The sequence below is a fragment of the Manis javanica genome, chromosome 6 (genome assembly GCF_040802235.1).
Source record: "Manis javanica isolate MJ-LG chromosome 6, MJ_LKY, whole genome shotgun sequence".
Classification (NCBI taxonomy): Eukaryota; Metazoa; Chordata; class Mammalia; order Pholidota; family Manidae; genus Manis; species Manis javanica.
The window spans coordinates 36,023,430-36,043,081 of NC_133161.1; the positions used below are offsets into that span (position 1 = coordinate 36,023,430).

Here is a 19,652-nt window from a genome sequence, read left to right on the forward strand (position 1 = left end):
ATAAAGTTCTGGGTGAATTAATTTAGGCCAATCGAAACTCTCACTCTTCCCTTCACACACCCCCGCCTACCCCACAGTAACTGCTTTTCTGGTTAGGAAAAAGTCATGTAACATTGAGATGATTTCAATTTAACTCTGATCACAAATAGTCAATGCATGATAGTTTTGGAGAGGAATTTTTAGTTCTCCTAATAGTAGGAAGCTATTATTTAAAGGAGACTGGACATAAAAGTTATTTAAAAGCAACAGTTGACTCATATACATACCTGGTCAAGCTGAATTAAGCACATTTTTACTTTCCGAGGGTGAAACTTTTATTTTATTGGGACAGTTGACAAGGAAAATTTAGGTTTACAAATTTAAAGTACATGTTAGCTACACACTTTACTTAGAAAACACTTATATCAGATATGTATCTTTTTCTTTTTAATAAAAGCATCCACTTTATTATATAACTACAGTTTAAGAGTGATTCATTCCAACATTTAATTATTGATCCTAAGCCCTGAAACCTAGCAAATAGTTTGATTTTCCTGCCCACATACTGATGAGAGTAATATCAATGATTAAAAGAGATTCATTAGTAAAAATACAGTTCCTAAACAATCATACATATGTACAAAGAATAAAATAAAAACTCTGATTCAGACCTTCCACACAGCTTTTAAGAGCAGAAGAAAATCTTAACGTTACCCAATTATCACTGGTAGATCACCAAATTTTCCTGTAATTCCTGTGGGAGAATTTGCATTTATATGATAAGAAGAATGGTTTCACATCAAAGAAAAGCTAGGTGATACAAGAATTAAAAAAGAGTATCTGACCTGTCAATGGTTATTTGAATAAGAAAAGAATTAGAAAGATCTCTAGCCTAAGAAGTGTCTAAAACAGAGCCAACAACAGATCTGACTACATATAACTAGGTACCACATATGAGAAAGCTACCAGAATACACACACGCATGCACACACATACAAATATTTTAACTGAAAATAAAGGAATAATGAATGTGAATGAGAAGCATAGTGTGCTTCCTCTGAAAGTAAGAATAAGTTTATTCTACTAGTTGGTGGCATATATTACTTATGTGGGCACTCTGGCTAGTCCAACTTAAAAACAAACTGGGACTCTAGAAGTTTAGAGTACTTAGAACCTTAAATGAAATTTTCTCAAAAGTTGAATTTCACAAATGATAATTAGGTTTCCAGATCAGCATAAATTTTTACTGCAAATCCACGCTATAGTTGCAGAAAACTATGATTTCAAATATATCTTTTGTAATCAAAATATAACAAACTTTTTGGCTACCATTTAATGGGTATAAAAGATGTCTCAGGCACCAGCTGGTGCTATATACATGACCTGTTTTATATAATACCTGTTTTATCTAAATACAGCTTATATAATAACCTGTTTTGTATAATACTCAAAAATCAATACTCAAATAATGGAGGCTGGTATTAACTCCATTTTATAGATAAGAAAACCGATGCTTAGAGTAGTTAAGTAGCTTGCTTGAAGCCACACGGTTAGGAAGTCTGCATTCAACCCTAGGACTGCCTGGTTTCACAGTTCACTCTTAATAATACAGCTAACTGCTTTGCAAGCCCCATCATTACCAAGAAATTGCTTGTGGAATTATGTGGTCGAGGAGATACACTTTAGATGCAGAGATATTACAATGCATGAGCTACTCTAATGTTTACAGGGAAATCAGGGCAGAGTATCTCAAAATTACCAGATTTATCAAAACGTGTGCTTCCAGGAACTATGTATAGCCAGTTAGCTATCATGACTTTGTTTTTATGAAAACGTTTCCACGTTTCAACTAATAATGACATGAATGTAACTATTCCACTACATATGCTTAAAATAAGGCTCTTTTGGACAGTTACTTCTAGGAATTATAAATTGGGGAAAAAAATTAAGAACTGCTTATGTTGGAATGTATATTCTAAGTCAAGTGCCCATAAGCTGGAGTCTAGCTCACTTTGGGTCCTGGCTATACAGGACAGATGCCTACATTTAACTCATGCCCAGTGTCAGCAGTTTCTCAGCCATGTACCTGTATCTGCTCTTCACCTTCCTTGTCTTCCTCTCAGTACCTCAGTCACTGACTTCAGCAGCTATCTACTCTTGTATCCCCTTTGGCTTGTTGAATGACTCAATTCTTTTTCTGGTTTTCACCCTTATCACAGCATTTAAGCTGAGACTTGTTTGGACAATACCCTTTTGGCCTGAAAGGCTCTAAGGATACCTCCTCCCAAACACTGCCATTTGAGTGGCTTTTCTCCAAAGTCTTTTCTGGGCTTTCTGCAAGGACTCACTGAGTTGGAGAATGCCTATGGCCTGAAACATCACAGGAGTATCAGTCTGAAAGAGACCAATGATGGCAACAATCTCATGGAATGTGGCAAAGGGAATATTACCTACCCTTGGAAAGCTGGTCTTTTCTAGACTATGTACATGAAACAGTATGTGACAGTCTCAAGTACAATGTATACACTCAAGAAGGTAAATGAATATGAAGATTTATTTTAAAAAACTAAGGAGAGACCTGAAAAAGAATGAATTTTCATATTTGTATAGGAATAATTTTATATATAAGTTATGCCTTTCTCTGAGGAATAATACATTTAGTTCTTTAACGACAAAACCAAAATTTACCTTTGGAAATTGGCAACCAACTTGACATCAGCTATGACAATCTTATGTTCAATAACCATGTGCTTCAGAAGTTTGTCTTGTTCACCTATAGGAAAGTGTTCTTCACAGAATATACAAGGAACAGATGGAGAAACTTCTGAAATGCTGGGGCCACGTGGACTTTCTGGCAGGGAAAGTGGTTCCAGGATACAATCCTTAGTGTCTGGGAGAGCCAAAAAAAAAAGAAAAAGAGAAAAGATGAACTGAACTTTCTTCAGAAGGATGCTTTCTCATGTCCTGCATTAAAAGGATTCTGAATATAGTTATGTATCTCTAAAAAGAAAAATAGATAGTGCCACAGGGGGACACTTTATCATCATTTAAAATAGCTTCAGTAACCTAGAGGCAGAGAATGTGGCAAAGCACTTCAAACTCCCCACATGCAGGCTTGAATGGGGGGAACCCATTTGTCAGGGCAGCTGCTCAAATCTTCTTCCTGGACGTTGGCCAATGGCAGCAATTCCAGGGGTACTTGGAGAGGGAAGGCTATCATACGGTGGGTTAAGCTTCTAAGGCACGGTTGTGACCTATGGCTGAGAGTTATCGCACTATGGGACGTAAATGGCATATATTGAGCGTACAGATACCAGGCCAATCTTTTAAGCTGTACACTGTTGTACCTGCAAACTCTCTCATGTTTCTATTCATGTGCAAAGTTAGCTGTCACATTGGGTTATCACAGCATGTGCTGGGTGGTGGTAATTTCTGATGTTGATTCACATCTATCATTTGCTTATTACACAATTATGTGTCATGATTTAAGTTCTTGTGAACAAAGAGATGGATACTCAATTTCTAGACATACATAGTAAGCGTGTCTCCTGTTTATACTATTCCTTTTCCTAACAACACATATAGGATCTTTAAGAGATGAGGTGTGTAAGGTCTATACCTCTGAATTCAGGGCCTCAAATTACTGCCCCTTGTGTCAGTAGTCCTCTTTAGTCTTCCAGGGTAGAAGGCTGTACCTGCCACCTTATGCAAGCTATTGAGCAGTTAGTAATCAGGCAACTAGGGTAAGGCTTTCACCCTTTAAGGAAGGGCAGGGAACCTTCTTCAGAAAGAAAGACAGCTATTCCATAGACAATAGTTTTGGAATTAGGTTACTGTTAATTCTACTGTTAAATTTTATTTACTTTTATCTTCAGCTACTTTTTAAAGGCCTTCCTAACTGAGTAATTCATTGAATCAGTTACTGGTGTACTGCTGACCATGGCCTAAGACCTGGATAAGTGATGTAAGGGGCAGCATTCATTCACTCAATAAAAATCAGCTCAGCATCTAGTGAGTGCTGGTTTTTCCTGCTCCACATTGCTTAACATGTTCCTTACCATCCAGGCTAACGTGCTTACAATTTGTTTGAAGGTACAAATAAATTAAAAGGATAAATAGAGACAGAGAATGGACAAGGTTTACAGGAGTACAGTCAGCGGAGTCCCCTAACAGCTGGAGAGGAAAGGCCATCCCATGGGACATGTACTTTAATACATCACTCACAATTCTCTGCTCATAGGAAAGTGTGCTAAATCAAAATATTAGCATAGTTTCATAGTTACTCAATATCAGAAAAGGAAGAAACAGGGTATACATGACAACAGGGAGAATATTTCAAATATATAAGCACTTTAAAGCACTATTAACATAATTAGTTACCAATTATTTTATTTATTAGGTAATGGAATCAAGGAGTTCTGGAATTCTATATTTCTTCAGTTGTAGATCATATCCTTTAATTGTAGGGTAAATTCTGTAGGAACTTAAACCCGTTTGTGAAAAACAGGATTTGGGAAAACAGATAAAGTAATATACTTGTGAAAAAAATTTTTTATATTCAGTAGACTAGGACAACAAAAGGCAGCATATATTCTAAGTAAAGGTAACATTAGTAATTATGACTTGCTATGTATGAAATAACAAGTGTTGTATTATACCCTTCTCCCCAGATTTGAGTGACATACCTGTATATTCATTTTGCTTAAATGCAGGAAACAAATGTATTAATAAACATCACCATCAGCAAGAACCAACATTACTTTGCTATTTATAAGTCACCAGCAAAGTGCTTCAGGGCACTTTCTCAGTAATCCCAACTACCTTATTTGGTTACCATTACAACCCCCATCTTCCAGAATAGAGAACTAAGATTAAAAAAGTTGAACAAGTTTTCACAGTAATAGTGTTTGTATAAGTGGCCTAAACATACTAAGTTGAGTCTAAATTCAAATACAGCTGACCCTTTAACAACATGGGTTTGAACTACAAGGGTCTACTTGTGGATTTTTTTCAATAAATACTGTACAGTACTGTAAATGACTTTTTTCTTCCTTATGATTTTTCTTAATAATATTTTCTTTTCTTAAGCTTACTTTTCTGTAAGAATATATAATTCATATAGCATACCAAATTTATGTTAATTGAGTTTTTTACTGGTAAGATTTCTTGTCAACAGTAGGTTATTAGTAATTTAGTTTTTGGGAAGTCAAAAATTCTATGTGGTTTTTCTGCTGGTTGGGTGATTAGTGCCCCTAACCCCACATTGTTCAAGGGTCAACTGTACTACATTATTCTGTCCCCAGTACCAAAAGGCACTTCCCCAGCTCTGTGTTTCTTCTCTAATCTTTATATTCAATGCTGTTTTGAATTTGTATGTATGTATTCTGCAAGTATCTTGTAGTCTCCCTTATACTACTTCCACTGCGACTCTTAATTCAATCTCTGTAGCCCACATCCTCTAAAAATTACTGGGTAAAGTTTATCTCGATCATTGTGTTTATTATTTCTGATGGCTTTGCTGCAAATACCCCACTACTCTTCTGCGGCTCATTTGTCTTCCCCTTTGTCTGTTCAATGCCCAGTTTCTCTTTTTTCAAATCATTCCTAAGAGAATGGATGCAAATGTTCACACATACTACAGCCCAACTGCCTGTCGTCATTGCAAAGGGTATGCAGAAACAGAAACCGTGAAAATGCAATTTCTATGTATGAGGAACTTGTGGTTTGGAAGGTGCCAAGTTGTGCTTGGATACTTGAGTTACTATATACTTCAGAAAATTAACATTTTAATAGAGTATTTTTAGACAAGATTTTAGTTTTTCTGGCTACCTAATCATTTAACATCATGCTCAAATTTCTAACAGCATTGATCAAAAGAAGTAATTTGTTTATCTCTCTATCACCCCTACAGATTGTTAGTCTCTGCAAGGCAAGGTGAATCCCAGTTGTCTTTATTTACCTGGAATGTACACTGTATGGTATCCCACCATGACCATTGCCACCATTGTGTGTTTATTCTGTGCCAGACACTGGTAAGCACTTTATATGTACACTATTAATTCAATTAACGCACATAATAACCCTCTGATAGATTCCATTTCTATCCCAATTTTACAGTTGAGTAAACTGAGGCACTGAGTGGCTAAGTGACTGGCCCTAGACAGTTAGTGATTGGTGGAGGCAGAATTTGAATCCAAGCAGGTTGGCTTAAGCTTTAGCACTCTTTACCTATACATGACACTAAGGAGTTAAGAACTTTTCCTCTAAGTAGGGCCACTCCTATGTTTTAAACTGATATGGGAAGGATAGACTGAAAGGAGGCAAGTCTCAAGATGGGGAGACACATCAGTTGGGAGAAAACTCTAGATGTCCAAATTTGAGGGCTTGTTTGAGGTAGCAATATATAGCAGGGCTTAGAAAAGAGGAACAGAAGAGAGGCTAGAGAAATTGTAACAGTTCCTGATTACTGGTTGGCTATATAGGGAGTGAAGGAGCAGACTAGGACGCCTCCTAGTTTCTGGCTGGGGTGATTGTATGAATGGAGGTGCCAGTCACCAACCTAGGAATCCATGTAGAGAAGCAGGTTTTTTGTTGTGTGAGGGAGCTGGACAATGAGTTAAGTTTTAGATGAGCCCAGCTGAACTGCTCAGGAATTATATATTCTTGACATGGCTGGTGGACAAGGGCAGCAGGGACTGGTGTCTCCTGTGATGCATTTCTGCTACTCTCTTCATTTGCCAGGTACCCTGCTCCAGCTGGATTTTCTGTGGGCTTGACCCACTCCACATCCCCACAGCAGCCCAACAAAAGCAAAATCTCTAAGTAACTATTTACATATATATATCTCTGTCACTAGCATGGTCTGTGAACTCCTCAAAGTCAAAGACTATCTTACATATTTTCATATCTCTGGTATAGAATATACAGTGTCTGAAATACAGATGGTACTTGTTAAGTTTTTGTGTGAATGAAGAAATAAAAGAATACATAACGGACTAGAGTACTTACAGCTGGAATTATACCTTTAACTCAGTTTCTAAGTGAGTCCTATATCAGGGAGCACCTGCGGCTGTCTGCCTTTAGGGGAACTTTCTCTGCTCAGGATTGAAAGATCTACTACATTTATAACTACATCTTTAGTGCTGTAGGCCTTGGTGTAACAGGCCCACTGATAATTAATAAATAATGTAAAAAATATAATGAATTCTAAGGTAACAAGCATTACTGAGTTAACAAAAGTTATGTTAAATTAGGGATTTTACATTCTTTATTTTTCATGTAAAGATATTCTCCAGTAAATAGGAGCAACTGGCATTTGTAATGCTGAGTAAATTACACCAGTTTACCAGAGGATATTTCTATGGGAGAGACCTGACTCCTCAGTATATGTTTTACTCTACAGCAGTTGTTTCAAGTGTGTTTGAGTTTCTTCCTCTGGAAGGGTTATATATATTTTTGTCATTGTCTTACATTTTTATTTTTTATGTTTTATTTTAGTATCATTCATATACATTTACATGAACAACACTGTGGTTGCTAGATTCCCCCCATTATCAAGTCCCCACCACATAACCCATTACAGTTACTGTCCATCAGTGTAGTAAGATGCTGTAGAATCACTACTTGTCTTCTCTGTGCTATACTACCTTCCCAGTGCCCCATCCCGCCACATTATGTGTGCTAATTGTAATGCCCCTAGTCCCTCCCTTCTCACCCATCCTCCCCAGTCCCTTTCCCTTTTGCTAACTGTTAGTCCATTCTTGGGTTCTGTGTGTCTGCTGCCGTTTTGTCCCTTCAGTATTTTTTTTTGTTCTTATACTCCACAGATGAATGAAATCATTTGATACTTGTCTTTCTCTGCCTGGATTATTTCACTGAGCATAAGGCCCTATAGCTCCATCTATGTTGTTGCAAATGGTAGGATTTGTTTTCTTCTTATGGCTGAATAATATTCCATTGTGTATATGTACCACATATTCTTCATCCATTCATCTACTGATGGACACTTAGGTTGCTTCCATATCTTGGCTATTGTAAACAGTGCTGTGAAAAGCAAGGGGTGCATATGTCTTTTTGAATCTATGATCCTGTTTTCTTAGTGTAAATTCCTAGGAGTGGAATTCCTGAGTCAAATGGTATTTCTAGTTTTATTTTTTTGAGGAACCTCCATATTGCTTTCCACAATGGTTGAACTAATTTACATTCCCACCAGCAGTGTAGGAGGGTTTCCCTTTCTCCACATCCTTGCCAACATTTGTTGTTGTTTGTCTTTGGAATGGTGGCCATCCTTACTGGTGTGAGGTGATATCTCATTGTAGTTTTAATTTGCATTTCTATGATTAGCGATGTGGAGCATCTTTTCATATGCCTGTTGGCCATCTGAATTTGTTCTTTGGAGAAGTGTCTGTTCAGATCCTCTGCCTATTTTTTAATTTGGTTATTTGCTTTTTGTTTGCTGAGATGCATGAGCTCTTTGTATATTTTGGATGTCAACCCCTTATTGGATATGTTCCTCCCCAGAGACATATATATTTATGAATATATTCTCCCACACTGTAGGATGCCTTTTTGTTATACTGATGGTGTCCTTTGCTGTACAGAAGCTTTTTAGTTTGATATAGTCCCACTTGTTCATTTTTGCTTTTGTTTACCTTGTGCAGGGAGATATGTTCATGAAGAAGTTCATGTTTATATTGAAGAGAGTTTTGCCTATGTTTTCTTCTAAGAGTTTTATGGTTTCATGACTTACATTCAGGTCTTTGATCCATTTTGAGTTTACTTTTGTGTATGGAGTTAGACAGTAACCCAGTTTCATTCTCTTACATGTAGCTGTCCAGTTTTGCCAACACCAGCTGTTGAAGAGGCTGTCATTTCTCTGCTGTATATCCATGGCTCTTTTATCATATATTGATTGACCATATATGCTTGGGTTTATATCTGGACTCTCTATTCTGTTCCACTGGTCTATGGGTCTGTTCTTGTGCCAATACCAAATTGTTTTTATTAGTGTGGCTTTGTAGTAGAGCTTGAAGTTGGGAAGCGAGATCCCCCCTGCTTTATTCTTCCTTCTCAGGATTTCTTTGGCTATTCAGGGTCTTTTCTGGTTCCATATGAATCGTTCCAGTTCATTGAAGAATGCTGTTGGTATTCTGATAAGGATTGCATTGAATCTTTAGATTGCTCTAGGCAGGATAGCCATTTTGACAATATTATTTCTTCCTAGCCAAGAGCATGGGATGAATTTCCATTTATTAGTGTCCTCTTTAATTTCTCTTAGGAGTGTCTTGTAGTTTTCACAGTGTAGGTCTTTCACTTTCTTGGTTAGGTTTATTCCTAGGTATTTTAATCTTTTTGATGCAATTGTGAATGGAATTGTTTTCCTGATTTCTCTTTCTGCTTGTTAGTTAGTGTATAGGAATGCAACAGATTTCTGTGCATTAATTTTGTATCCTGCAACTTTGCTGAATTCAGATATTAGTTTCAGTGGTTTTGGAGTGGATTCTTTAGGGATTTTTATGTACAATATCATGTCATCTGCAAATAGTGACAGTTTGACTTCATTACCAATCTGGATGCCTTTCACTTCTTTGTGCTGTCTACTTGCCGTGGCTAGGACCTCCAGTAATATGTTGAATAAAAGTGGGGAGAGTGGGTATCCTTGTCTTGTTCCTGATCTTAGAGGAAAAGCTTTCAGCTTCTCACTGTTAAGTATGATGTTAGCTGTGGGTTTGTCATATATGGCCTTCATTATGTTGAGGTACTTGGCCTCTTTTTGTTGATGTGGTGGATGATGTTAATGGATTTTCGAATCTTGTACCTTCCTTGCATCCTTGGGATGAATCCCACTTGATCATGGAGTATGATCTTCTTGATGTATTTTTGAATTCAGTTTGCTAATATTTTGTTGTGTATTTTTCTATTTATGTTCATCAGGGATATTGGTCTGCATTTTTCTTTTTTTGTGGTGTGTTTGCCTGTTTTTGGTATTAGAGTGATGCTGGCTTCACTGAATGAGTTTGGAAGTATTCCTCTGGAGGGCTTATTTTAAAAGTACTGATTCCCAGGCCTTATTGTAGACTGAGGAAATGTAATTTTTACCAAGTAGTACTTCCTAGACTGAAGCCTGGGAATCAGTGGTTCAGAGAATGATCATGGGTACCCTGATCATATGGAAGACTGTTGGTGTCTCAAACTCATAGCAAAGCCCATAAATTAGGCGACAAAGCCTTGTGGAAAAGCTTACTTGATAGTATTCTCTGTCCTAAGGAAAGTCCCTCAAATACTAAGCACTGGGTCAGCAGAGGGAACTCAGTAATATTTGTATAATAGGTTGTTTATTCTCAGCTGTCATCATAAGAATCATTATCTATGTCTTACCACATGGTAAAAAGACAACAGATGCAGAAATAAATAATTCTTTCCTATAGGGACCCTGATCTCTAAAAGGCAAAAGAAAGTAAATTACATGTAGCTCCTTTCAGCAAACAGGCAAAGCCTCTTGGAAGTTCTGCTTCTGACCAAACTGCTACACATATTTGTTACAAATTAACAAGAAATTACCTGCTTTAGTTCTCACTTTTTAACAGCAATTTCATTCAAATGAACTGTAAAAAATACCATCCTAAGAGAGCTGAGTTTTTACAGAGATCTGATGCTGATTATGAATAATTTTACAGATGCTGGTGAGATCCACTAAATGTCAAATTATTATTCTAGGAGTGTGCTTCCCAAAGTTTAATGTGCATTTAATCACCTGGAGATTTCGTTAAAATTCAGATCCTGATTCCCTAGGTGTGGTGCCCAGAGAAATGTGCCAGTCAAATCTCCTGCTGCTATAAGTATAATTGAAAGATAGCCTCAGGAGCTGGGCTCTGAAATCCCACTTGCACCGGCCAAGCTTTTCACAGGCTGTTCTCAGTAAATGATTGGAGACAGCAGAAATAGTAAGGCAGACTCATTCCTATGAGACAGAGAGAACTTCACTGTGTGTGATACTGGCTGGAGGACTCCCCACTGGCTTGCCATGAACTTAGACCCATGCTGCAGTCTGGGGTTCTTATCAGCCCTCCTTCCATCCCTCTTTTCCTCACAGGGCCAGACCTACACTGCAACCTCCTCCATCAGCCTCCTTTTCCCCTCTTTTGGTGTTCTCCCAAGCAAATCTCTTGTACCTTAAATCCCATCTCGGTGTGTGCATCTTGGAGGATATGACTAACAAAGTAGATCTAGGAGGTAGAGAGGCTTGAAATTCTGTAGTCTAAGTTCCCTGTTGATGGCAGTCCACCTATCCACAAACCATACTTTAAGTAGGCAAGGTTCTGTCTATCTCTTCATGCTAAAACAGACAACCCTAGACTTCTCAATGTATCACTACTGCCAAGTAGACAAAGACTTCTGGTGCTTTGAAGGAAAAATAAGAAGCCTCTGAATTTCTGTCCTCAAGTCAAATGAGAGAAGAAAAGCCCACATCAACAAACAACTGATGAAAAAATTCTCAGCATTCTATTGGAGGGAACTGCAGAGCATGCACATATCACCTGCCCTTTAAGGAACTCACCACAACTTGCTTTGTACACCAACATTACACCACTACTATATTCTGGCGGGGGTTGAAGGGAAGCAGTAATTTGGTGATACACTCAACCCAGATCCATTTGGGTTAGTTGCTACTCTTATCACACTCTGTAATCTAATTAACTGATAATCATCATAAAAGTTAGAATATCAAGATGGACAGGGTATTGTTTTGTTTTGCTGCTTTAATTTGGAAAATACTATAAACAAACTCCTGGTTTCCAAAGTAAACATTTCCTTGATACTTGTGTAATTTTTTTGATTAAAGCTCTCTAAAGTATTTCACCAAGCTTGAATATTTTCAGGCTTGTTCTCTAAGCTTTTGATTTGACAGACATATCTTTCTATAGGACTCCAATGCCTGGTCAATCTCCTTTATTATGTGTTGGTTTTATCCTGAAAATTAAACTCCAAAAAGGTAACTTTATTTCTAACTCTTGAGGGTACTTTTCTCTTACACTAAAAATATGGCCTTCTGCTTCCTAAACAAGTCAGTTTTTTTTATTTCTAACAGCATGCCCCTGCATATACATTTAGAAAATGGAAAAAGACTGTGTCTAATTCTTTTTAACTACAAGCAATCTCTGAAGCTCAGAGTAAGAATGTAAGATTTGTATGTAATTACCCCGGGCTAAGAATTCATTTTGCTAATTATTGAGGGTTACAATTTATTTATTTTTTAAATTTATTTATTTATTTTATTAAGGTGTCATTGATATACATTCTTTTGAAGGTTTCACATGATCAACATTGTGGTTGCTACATTCACTCATGTTATCAAGTCCCCCCCATATCCCATTGCAGTCACTGTCCATCAGCGTAGTAAGATGTGAGGCCATTTAAAAGATTACTCCTACTAAAAGTGGAAGAATATGGGGGGACGGATTTACCAGCCTTGTCACACACTCTTACTACCACTTGGAGACTGCCGAGGAGGCTGTGTCTGATCAGTACATGCCTTTGCGGCTGGGAGGTTTGCAGACTCCTCAGGTACGAAATGGTTAAAAACACATTCAACCCTTAAATCCAATCAACCCACGCTTAAAAATTTAAGGAGCTAATTTAACAAAAACAAAAAGCTATGAAAACTTTATTACAACATCACCTATAAAGCGAGGTAACAGAATTCTACAACCTAAATGTCATGCAAATGAGAATCAATTTTATAAAATAGGGCATATCGCTGTGTATAATGTGCATTTGTTAAATGGCAATTATGAAGACAATGGAGAGATGCTGAAAAACATGTTGGATATTAACTGAAAAGAGCCTGGTCTTCAGTGAGTTGCATACAGTTCCTAACACACATGCGCAAACATATATGTATGTACAGAAACATACAGGTACAAGGTTTAAAGGAAATATAATAAGGAAAACAATGAGAAATTCTTAATGCATTTCTTTACCCTGAATCTTAACACTGAAAAATTTAAAAATAAAAAGCAACTTAACTGATGAGCTCCTCAATATGACTGTGACAGACAAAATTAAAAGAAAGAAGCCAGCAGTTTTATTTGGTCACTTTCTAAATTTTGACATTTAAGATAAAAATTTTTTATTGAATTTATCATTTTAACATTGAATGCCTACTATCAGAAAGTATATGCTAGGTACTGTCAAAACTACAAAGATTTTTAATATAAAATCACTATCCTAAAGAAGTTGTTAATCTAGAGGAAATATGAGAAACTGTACAAATAATTATAATATAAGCCAACATATGTGAAGTTGGCCATATAAATCAAGGGCTAGTGGATAGAGAGGAAATAAGGCTCTGTATCTGCTCTGTCCAATATGGTAGCCATTAGCTACATGCTACTATTGAGCATTGAAAATGTGGATAGTGAGACTAGCAGACTTGTGTAATTTTAATTAATTTAAATAGCCACAAGTTATTACTATTATATTAGAAAGGGCAGATCTAATTAATGTAGAAATTCTTAACCTTGGGTCCATGGGCACCTAAGGTGGTTCACAAACTCTGTGAAGTTCACTGTGCAACTACTCAAACTGATATGTATGTGAATTTTTCTGGGAAGGACTTTAAAGATTCTTAAAGGGTTCTGTGGACTCTAAAAAGTTTTAAAGACCATGTATCCTATCATTTATATTTTTCTACCATTTAGTCTAACATTTTTATTTCTAATGTTTATGTGAATAGTGTATGTTGGGATGTTAAGCAATAACTAAATTCACCACCATTCTGGTGTAGGATTTAAATTATCTCATTTTGCAGTTACAGTGGAAGGAGATAACCTAGAGACAGAATAGGCAATAATTATACAGGGCATCATATAGAAAGTATAGACAAATCCTCTGGCAAAACAATTTTTTAAACTGGTTATCACAGTGCCTGAAGTTGCCACCACCTAAGTGAAATCCCTGGACCACTGTTTCTGGAAGTAAAATGTTATCTGTTACATAAACACAGGAATTTACTATCTGAGAACAGGCTTAAGAGAGGGATTCTTTATACAGAGGGATAAATATTCAGAGAGTTTCTAAAAGGATCAGATTATGCATCCTGATTATAATTGATTTATTTGGGAAAAGGCAACATGTTTTTTTTTCATAGAATCAGGATTAATAACTCTCCTGCTTCCCAAAGAATTTCCATTTTACATTTCCATTCTATAAAAAAAAATAGTTTAGGTGTTAAGCTCTGTAGCATATTCTATTATCTGGTTATTTCCAGTGCAGCAGATTGGTTCAGTTTGTACATGAGCACAATCAAAAGCAAAGATAAGTCAGGAAAAGATTGAGTGAGAACATGTGGCAACAATCCTACTAAAGTACTAACATATCCAATCTTCCTAGAAATACACAGAAATTGCTTTCTTATATATCCGGAAAGCACTGTCCATGCCATCCCCCAAGATAGGCTGGAAAGTTGGTTATTTGTAGATCCATTCTTTTTGTCTAGAAAACTCTCAGTTAGCTCAGGAGCTACTAAAAAATGGAGCTCAGGAGCAAACCATTACAGACGAGAAGGGTGTAGAAATGGCTTGAGTTCTGCCTATATTGTGGCTAATAAGATAATACTAATTAAGCCCCTTTTCCTTATTATACTATGAAAGCAATGCAGAATCTAAAAATATGGCTGCTGCCCCCCTTCTATGTTGCATTTCTTACTTTCAAAAGTGGCTAAGGATGAAGATGTGACTAAGTTTCCTTTCTCAGGCCACTTTGGCACAAAACTGGAAAACTGAATGGTTGTTATTTCTTGGCTATAGACTATGTATGTTCTGATTTATAGATGATATCTTCTTAATCCACTCTATAAATGAGGATTTAATGGTGTCTGCTTCAATAATGCAGTAGTAACAATAATGTGGAAGCAGCAGTTGTTTGAAACATTTTAAGTTCATGATATTTTAGAGGGAAATAAACCTTAGGAAGATAAAGCAAATAACAAAAATAAATCTTTCCTTATTAATATATTAAATGATTGATTAGATTTAAGACATACAAGATCTCCACTGTTAAAAATATGCTTTAAAACATGCATAGTTAAACTAAAAAGTTTCTGTACGGCAAAGGACACCACCAAAGAACAAAAAGGCATCCTACAGTATGGGAGAATATATTTTTAAATGACATACCCGACAAGGGGTTAACATCCAAAATATATAAAGAACTCACATGCCTCAACACCCAAAAAGCAAATAACCCAATTAAAAAATGGGCAGAAGATGTGAAGAGACAATTCTCCAAAGAAGAATTTCAGATGGCCAACAGACACATGAAAAGATGCTTCACATCACTAATCATCAGGGAAATGTACATTAAAACCACAATGAGATATCACCTCACACCAGTTAGGATGGTCAACATCAAAAAGACTTAGAACAACAAATGCTGGCGAGGATGCAGAGAAAGGGGAACCCTCCTACACTGCTGGTGGGAATGTAAGCTAGTTCAACCATTGTGGAAAGCAATATGGAGGTTCCTCAAAAAACTAAACATAGAAATAACATTTGACCCGGGAATCCCATTTCTTGGAATTTACCCAAAGAATACAAGTTCTCAGATTCCAAAAGACATATGCACCCCTATGTTTATTGCAGCACTATTTACAATAGCCAAGATATGGAAGCAACCTAAGTGTCCATCAGTAGATGAATGGATAAAGAAGAAGTGGTACATATACACAATGGAATAGTATTCAGCCATAAGAAAGAAACAAAGCCTACCATTTGCAACAACATGGAGGGAGGTGGAGGGTTTTATGCTTAGTGAAATTAGCCAGGCAGAGAAAGACAAATGCCAAATGATTTCCCTCATTTGTGGAGTATAACAATGAAGCAAAACTGAAGGAACAAAACAGCAGCAGACTCACAGACTCCAAGAAGGGACCAGTGATTACCAAAGGGCAGGGGTGTGAGAGGGTGGGTCAGGAGGGAGGGAGAAGGGGATTGAGGGGTATTATGTTTAGTACACATGGTGTGGGGGTCATGGAGAAAACAGTGTAGCACAGAGAAGGCAAACAGTGAATCTGTGGCATCTTACTACACTGATGGACAGTGAGTGCATTGGGGTATGGGTGGGGACTTGATAATATGGGTAAATGTAGTAACCACATTGTTTCTTATGTGAGACCTTCATAAGAGTGTATATCAATAATACCTTAATAAAAAAATACATAATTAAGTATACCCAGTTCTCCAGGAATATCTTCTCTAACTCTAATGTTTATTGCCAATGAGAAATTTAGAATCCAAAAGGCATTGGAATGGAAGATAAAAGACTAGATTCTGTTATATAATTACTTTAAATATTCTTTAACATCAATGGTATTTTATGTACTTCAGAGTATTTAAATGTGAAACTATGACAAGTTCTTATTTGAGGGCCAGGACTAGGGATGCTGGGGTACTAAGTGAAATCAAAGTCTGTGTATATATACTTCATTCTGAGAAGTAATAGGAACAATTAGGAACTAAGTCCTCAACTTACCTCCCTTCCACCAGTAGAAGGCAGTAGTAGCCAGGGGGCAGATATTAGGGATTTGGGAATATAAATCTGGAAATAAACAATGGCATTAAAATCTTAATCTGTTAATGGTAAATTTAGTTACCCAGAATAACCTACTGCAAACAATGCTGGTGATCCTGACAGGTCGGACTGTGACAAAATGTAACCAAAGATACTGACAAAGAAGACTTTTTGGCAGGAATGGAGAAACAAAGCAAATTGGTGAATGCTCTTATTTACTGAAATCTGTGTAGTAAAAGATAGAAAGTAAGGGTAAATTCTGATTCAGAAAGATTTAATTTGTTATTGACTGCCTTAGGCTAATAACAATAATAATAATAAAATTGTCTCTAAATAAGTAGTGCCCAGAGGAAATTTCATGATGCATTCACAGAAGTTGGGTTTAACTAATTGAACTGATTTGACTTGACAGGCAATTACTTTGGAATTTGTATTCTAGTCAATATTTTAATGAAATGGTTTGGCAACTAGAAAATTGTAAATTACCTATCTGATATTCTCTATTAATTATAATTACTGTGTTTGAAGGAATCATAAATATCTGAGTTGTGGGACTAATAGATCTCTATTTTCAAAAAGTAAATAGCTATGTTATCTTTTTTAGTGTTTGATGTCTTAATTCATCAATATGATTAATTTTTTAGTACAACAGCTTGTTTTATGAAACAGGTTAAGGATGGTAATTTTTAAGGCACAGAAAATCATGAATAAATTGGACTTTTTAAAAGTACCACATAACCACTGATACTTCTGTGTATATATATATATATACCATATGTACATATGTATGTATGTATTAGATATCAATTAGTTCCTGGGAAAAAATTAGTTTTTGTCTTTATAATGAATGGAAGTTGTTCTGTTTTATTGACAAGTCAACAAATGCATTTCTCTCTTTGGTTTATGCTCCAAATGATTTAGAATAAAGCCAAGTGCTAGTTTCAAATCAATATCTACGTTCAGTAACTACAGAGAAAAGTTGTTGAATATGTTCTCTGCTCTTTTGACAAGCAACTTTGCTATCTTAAACAGTAAATGACAACAACAGATTCTAAAATTAAGAAAATGTCCTAATTCTGTTTTGATTTTGGGGAGATACTAAAGTTAATAATTAACTAAGTTAGTCTAACTTCTTTAGAAGAAAACCAGACTTAAATGTTGAAATAGTAAAATACCTCTTTATAATAGCCTTTCAGCAATAAAGTTGCTCTGTAATAGCAAAGCTCTAAAGGCTATGAAGGTGAAAAACAGTAATAAATTGCCTCCTAGTCCTGATATTGAAACAGAAACTTAAAGTTAGGCAAAGTCTTAGCTGATACTCATTTTATCACCCCATTTTATAAACTTATTTCCCTGGAAAGTAAAATCTCCCTTCCAGCCCACTTTCAGGCAGAAAGACTGTGCTAGATACTGGGGAGCAATGAAGATAAGAGTAACTCAGCCCAAGGAACCCACACTTTTTCCCCTGGGAGGGCTGGCCATGCTCATAGATGTACTGCACACAACTCAGAATGTCAGGCACCAGAGGACAGAAAAGAACCAAGCACAATGGTAAGATTCCCTATTGCCAACAAGTTAGATGGTGAAGCACTGGATTCATTTCCTCAGTTTCCGTCACATACCACGCTTCTTGGGCAGTTGGCTGACTACTCTGAGACATTTAACAAATCCTTTCTTCAAGTAACTTGGACTTGTTAGGGTCTGAGCTGTTTTATAAAGACAAATCTACAAGTACATTTCTCTCTTTGGTTTATACTCCAAATGATTTAGAATAAAGCCAAGTGCTAGTTTCAAGTCAATATCTATCTTCAGTAACTATAGAGAAAAGTCATTGAATATGTTCTCTGCTCTTTTGACAAGCAACTCTGCTTTCTTAAACAGTAAGTGAGTAGTCCTTCAAAGCTTCTGTGAAACACTTGAGATTCAGTTATGTCTTCAGGACATTTAAAAAGAAATGTAATCTCCACTTTGTCTACTGACAACCTCTCTTGTATCTTCAGTGAAGTTTAGTATAAATCCCATCTCCATCATATAGCATAATTTCTACAAATGTATATGACATCACAAAAATCACTTGACTTCGAATACAAATGATAAGGCAATGCAATTATGCTGAACAATAAAACACAACATATTTTAGTCCTAGTATTTCAGATACAGCACTAAATTTCCTGTGTTTTATGTCACAATTACGATAATTAATCCAAAAAGTGACAGAAATTTTTGTTTTAATTTAAAGCGCTAAATTTCCTGTGTTTTATGTCACAATTATGATAATTAATCCAAAAAGTGACAGAAATTCTCTAAAAAATAGGTGTAAGTCAGTTAACATAAATGGTACATGTTGCAAATTACTCATGTGACAGCAAATACAATTTTGCTGCAGTTAATCTGACTAGCACTGCTTTCATTTGGAATGACCAAGTTTGACTTTACTAACAATGACACCCTAGACAACTTTAGTTATTTTGCTTTTCAACAGTGATTCTCAAAGCTGACAGTACATACAAATTGATTAAGAAGTTTGCAAAACATGCTGCTTTAAATACAGAGATTCTAATGTAATTGCTCTATAGTGACTGGGATATGTTTTATGTGAAACCACAAATGACTTCTAAGGAAAGCCTGATGTGATCAGTTATATGCCTATATTTACTGTAATTGTAAAAAGATACACTTTTTTGAGGGAAGGGTAAAAAATTGTCTGGTTTTGGGAAAAACAACATCTTTTCTATAGGTTTTAGAAGGAATATTTTATGATAGATGAAATTATATTTTGTAGATAGTAAAGCTGACTAAAAAGAGAAAGGACTTTATGAAATGTAGTCAAAGTCTTTACTGATACAAAATGTTTGAGTCTGCTTATACACATATGATAAAATGAAGAACACCAATATAAACACAGAAATTGTATTAGTTCATCTATGTTTTTGTCAAGAAAAATAATGATTTGAAGTAAATAGGGCAAGCTTTCACATTATTTAAAAAAGCTTAAGCAATATATAGAGATCTTAAAACAGAACTCCTGAAAATCCTAGGTAAGTTCTTCCTTACAAAGTAGGGGCTTCAAGAACTACGGCGTTTCCACTACATTAAGCTATTCA

General features: G+C 36.1%; 1 protein-coding gene across 2 annotated transcripts in view; it reads right to left on the reverse strand.

Moving 5' to 3' along the window:
- The window catches only part of ZNF277 (zinc finger protein 277), a 129,804-nt gene that overhangs the window by 71,047 nt on the left and 39,105 nt on the right, over positions 1 to 19,652 (reverse strand). For both annotated transcript variants that reach the window (XM_073238583.1, XM_073238582.1), the window contains exon 2: positions 2,668 to 2,869. In XM_073238583.1, coding sequence (XP_073094684.1) covers positions 2,668 to 2,726 — 59 coding nt within the window. In that variant the 5' untranslated portion in view covers positions 2,727 to 2,869. The remainder of the gene's footprint in view (positions 1 to 2,667; positions 2,870 to 19,652) is intronic.